Genomic DNA, 4,964 nt, shown 5'->3' with positions numbered 1-4,964 from the left:
TTTTAGGTTCATTTAATGACATTAAGTTTAAATTTGATTAAGAAAAACTCATTAATTTAACTGGAAAAGACAAACATTAAAATAGGTAGTTTAATTTAATTCTCAGTGGCATGGAAGTGTAAATAAGTTAGAAAACTTAGGGGTATTTTTTAATGGGTACTTCTCTTTTAATAATATAAGGTTCTTAGCATATTACACAAGTTGAATTGGATGGTAATATAGCATTATTAAATAAAATACTGTAGATGAAAATTAGGGGTTTTAGTTATTTAATGAATTATAATTTGTTTGAAAAGTTATACAGCCTAATTTTCGTATTTTTTAATTAATTCTATTTTTATTCCATTATACAAAGATATGAAATGAAGTTGCATAAGATTTCTTTTAAACTATTTTGAAATATAATAAAACATAGCGTAAGATCAGAGATATTCTTTTACCAAAAAAAAAGAAGATTAAGAGATATTCTTCATTTTCAAAAAAGATTAGAGAGATTCTTATCTTCGAAATGCCTAGCCCCAAGTATAACTATAGCTTTCCGTTCACAATAATCCCAATAGGTAAAGTGATAAACTCTTTGCACGTCCAACATCATCATCCATGAAAACATTACACGCACAAAACATTCACATCAGAACTATATGTCAGCTCAGTGCATCATACGTGAAATAAACAAATTTACAACAACAAAAAAATACTGTAACAACCTCCCCCGAAATATAATACAAACACCATTTCCAGAATTAATTGTCTCTACAACATCCATAGGTAAAAAAGGACTAAAGGAGGTATTTAAAACAACTCGAGAAAAAAGGAAAAATGGAGTAAAAGTTGGACCTTGACAAAAACTGCTTTAATCATAAACCTCCGTTGGTCCGCGAGATCCCATGCATGCACGAGAAGTGGCACACTCAGGTACGCTGCCATTTTTCTCCTTTTTGTCTCTTTATTATTTCGTACATAATAATAATAATATTTATACTGTTTTATTTTTCATTTAACTGCTTGAGAAGGTGGTGAAGCGACTATATTTGCAGACGGAGAGTTGTTGTTAATGCTCCTCTGCGACTTGCTTTGTCTCTTCGTTACAGCTGCTGACGACGACGCCTCTGGCTTTTGTCCCGCTGGTTGTCTTACTTTAACCCCTCGTATCAACTGCCATAAATACGAGATTTAATTATGCTAACGAAAAAATGATAAATTTGAATATTATGAAAATAACGAAGATAAATGTGGTGTTTCTTCTTACATATTTTCCACACTTGACATCGGAGTATATGACTATGAAGTCACCTTCTTGGAGCCCATTTGTTTTCACAAAATCGCCTGTAAACATGTCAAGAAAAACAAGTTATATAAAATTAGAAAAGAAAAACTAAACAAGTTATATAAAATTAGAAAAGAAAAACTATGTAGAGAAAAATATAATTTAGTAATGAATGTTGTGTTTTGAAGATCGTACCGGTGTTCTCGAGGAGATACATCCTACTTTTGTTGTTCGGCCAAAATCTGCATACCAATTAAAGATAACGTTTCATGAATAACCGAAGATTGGCCAAGTTCCAATTCTTGACAGATACACTAATAAATTCATTTATAAAAAATCAAAATGAGCAAGTTCACTTAGTTCGTAGTTTACCTATAGCGCAGGTTCCAAACACGAGAGGTTCCAATGTCTTCCATGGCCAGAGAGATGCCGTCTCTTGCCTCCAGCTCCGGCAAGTGCGTCTCAGCTTCTTTCTGTTTTAGATGAAATAAAATTAATAAAAAGAGAGAAATTAAATAACAACAATTGACAAAATATTTTTACTTGAACGTAGAAACTAATATATATAAAAAAGGAAAACAAAGGTTCCAAGAAATTAGAAGTAAACTCACTTTTGGCAAGACGATTCTTCCGAGATTACCCACGTCGCTTTGCTTCAACACTTTCTGCAAGAGAAACCGCAAGTTCTTTTCTGGTTTCCATCCCTGAAATTAAACAAAACACACCCAAAACACAGAAACAAAATCAAAACAAAAACACTCAATTTACATAGCAAGTATAATCAATATCTGCTTCATCCACTATAACAACATGTGCAATTTAACCACTCTTTGCATGTAGATAAAAGTACTCAAAGAGAAGGATGATTTTGCATGTACAGTACCTGCCGGCGATCTGGTACCACCTGCTGACGTGGCATAACAGAAGAAGAGCCAGCTCGGTCCATGGTGGGCAGCTGAGTCTCCATCGCCGGTAGTTGAGATGATACCGGCGGTGGCATGGCAGGGACATTAGGCCAATACATCCAAGTCCCGCCAGTGGCTGTAGTAGGTACATGGTTAAGCTGAGGATCCACCGCACCACAGACTTCTCCGATTTGAGTCTGGTTTTGCTGATTGTTGTTGTGTCTATGGTGGTGAGACAAGAACCTCCTCTGTCTCGCCATCCTTTTCTTTCTAGCCTCTTTAGTAGCTGAGGAACACAAACGAAGCAATCCCTGATCTCTCATTTGTCCAGACGAAGGAAGATAAGGATATTGATACGGATTCATGTTGTATCCAGTGAAACCACCTCCAGGGTCTTGAAATGGAGTATACTGAGGGTTTGGCATAGTGAATTGCTGAAGTGGCATGGGACCAGACTGTGGTGGTGGCCACGTCGGTGGAGACTCGAGTAACGGAAGATACTCTTGAGGCGGATAATTTGGAGCAGGCATGTATCCATAACCCGGATCCGAAACAAAAGCCGGTTGTTGTGGTGGTGGTGGCTGAGGAGGCGGCGGAACCCATGTGGACGGTGAGAAACATGTTTGATCAGACGGTGGGATTAGGTTAGGGTTTTGAAAAGGATCTTGTTGATATGAGAGATTGTTGTTGTTGGTGCGTCTTCTTTGTAGATGATTAGTTTGAACCCATTCAAGAATCAGCTTCAAAAGCTGTTTCATCGCTTCTTTCCCACCGCCTAGCCTTTTAGCCGCTGATTCAATAGTAGCTTTCTTTATCTTCACTTTCCTCAGATCATCAGCTGAAACCGTCTCCTTGTTGTTCTTCAGCCACTCCAAGAACACAGCCGCAAGATCATCTTCTTGTTCCAGCGAATGATTCATCACTTGCATGTCTCCTCCACTATTATTATTATTATTCTCCAACATTGGAACAACGATCTGGTCTTGTCTCTCGAGCGTTTGGTCCATCAAGTTAGGGTTTTGCGTGTCCTCATCTTGGTTAAAGATGGCTGACGTATCAAAGAACTCGTTGCTATCGAGTAGATCCATGTACCCGAAAGTCTCCATCATATCAATGCAATCACCACCGCCTTCCCCGCAACCGAAACCTTGAGTGTTATCCAACTGAATCTCCATGGAAGCAGTGGACTGTAGTGCGGCTGAAGACTCGACATCACAGTTTCCTGATGCGTACTGGTTTTGATTCTGAGTCGTCGGATCTTCACCGTCTGATTTCAGTATAGCCCAAGAAGCAGCTGAGGAAGTGGAGGAAGAAGCTGCCGAGGAGGAAGAGGCTGAGGAGACGATTGCATTGACGGGAGCTGGAGATGTTGAAGATGATGAAGATGAGGACATGCATGGGAAGTCAGGGAGTGTTGGTAGATCTCCGTAGAACATTGAAGGGTCATGGTGAACAATTATATCATCCTCTTCACGATGACCATGACCATGGTCATCTAGCCAGATCTCTCTACCGACATCACCCATTCCATCCATCAAAATAGTCTCATCAGCGTCTCCGGCGAGTATTCCACAACCCTCCGCCAGATCTCCTCCCTTCGCGGCCACATGCAAGGTTTTCATCGGTGTGATGGATCCGTGAATAATCCTTTCTCGTGGAAGTAGAAATGATAATATCTTTTGGGGAGTGAGAGAGAGGGAAAGTTAGGGTTTTTAGTATTTTGTACGGACCGATAGGGTTTGTATGTGAGTAAGGGGGCAAAGAAAAAGGAAAAATTAACCAACTTGGCTATAAATCTAATCCTCAAACAACATAAACTATCTGGCTATCCATCTCCATAGATATGCACATATAAACTTATATATTGCTATATAACCCTTTGAGAATTGGTAAGAGCTTGATGTGGTTGAGATTACTAAAAGAGAGAAAAAAAGAGGGTCTAAAACATATGAATAGATCTCATCAAAGCTATTCCCATCAACTTCAGAGGGACAAGACACGATTGTAATATGGTCCAACTTTTGCTTGTAGATCTGAAGTATAAGAGATGTAATTTGTTCACAAAGATAGGTATTTTGTTCTAATGAAAGAGGTTTTGGTTTTTAGAGAGGATGAACGTATGAACAGCCCAATATCTAATCAAAAACAGATTTAACCCGAGGAAGGATATATACAACAAGACACTCTCTTCTTTTTTTATATTGACAATTATGGAGAGATAGTATAAAAATAGTATTATATATGTAAAACTATATAGGAAACATGGTTAAAAATCACCCCGAAGAAGAAAGTAACTTAAAATAAAAGAGCCCCATGTGTGTTCCAATTTGGTCCATGATATATATGGAAGTTTTTTACTATACTATTATTACTTCTATGATATAAAATATCTTATTGAATGGAACCTTTTTTCTGGCCGATAAGTTCAAATTTGGTTGAAGTTATTCGGTTTCTCTTTTGCAACATTCAATTAACTCAGCGAGAAGAAATGGACAGGGACAAGAGAGGTTTTAAGAAAAAGAGATGTAACAGTTTTCAGCATCTGATTTTTCAAAGAAGACAAAAAAGCAAACGTTTTAAAATATATGACAATATTGACAAAGATGTTGAGGTCAGCAATATTTAGAACATTTAAAGCTCAATAAAAAAAAATTCTCATATTGTAAGAAAAGGCATTGGTTTTGACCCTTGTTCGGAAACTCGCTAGGCGCTACGCGTGCGGCGAACCCGGGCCTAGCGAGTTATCCAAAAATCGGAAATAAATCCGGGAGTACTCGGGGATTTATTTTCTG

The 4,964-nt window shown here is 38.0% G+C and overlaps 1 protein-coding gene across 1 annotated transcript; it reads right to left on the bottom strand.

Annotated features, from left to right (window-relative positions):
- Window positions 1-640: 640 nt before the first annotated feature.
- On the bottom strand, window positions 641-3,794 carry LOC106333383 (B3 domain-containing transcription factor ABI3). The gene is made up of 6 exons (XM_013771836.1): window positions 2,151-3,794; window positions 1,879-1,971; window positions 1,640-1,740; window positions 1,463-1,509; window positions 1,250-1,326; window positions 641-1,155 (listed from the first exon to the last, which is right to left on the bottom strand). The coding sequence occupies exons 1-6, from the start codon at window positions 3,792-3,794 to the stop codon at window positions 994-996; spliced, it is 2,124 nt and encodes a 707-aa protein (XP_013627290.1). The 3' UTR covers window positions 641-993.
- Window positions 3,795-4,964: the final 1,170 nt, after the last annotated feature.

This window comes from Brassica oleracea, chromosome C3 (genome assembly GCF_000695525.1).
Source record: "Brassica oleracea var. oleracea cultivar TO1000 chromosome C3, BOL, whole genome shotgun sequence".
NCBI classification, from domain to species: Eukaryota; Viridiplantae; Streptophyta; class Magnoliopsida; order Brassicales; family Brassicaceae; genus Brassica; species Brassica oleracea.
This window is presented reverse-complemented; position numbering and strand designations above follow the sequence as displayed.

Bases quoted from the DNA above. Each gene is read 5' to 3' on its own strand.
- LOC106333383 (XM_013771836.1), bottom strand. From the start codon at position 3,794: ATGAAAACCTTGCATGTGGCCGCGAAGGGAGGAGATCTGGCGGAGGGT. The intron at 1,972-2,150 runs GTACTGTACATG...GTTTAATTTCAG, and splicing joins TGGTACCAGATCGCCGGCAG to GGATGGAAACCAGAAAAGAA. The intron at 1,741-1,878 runs GTGAGTTTACTT...CATCTAAAACAG, and splicing joins GAAGAATCGTCTTGCCAAAA to AAAGAAGCTGAGACGCACTT.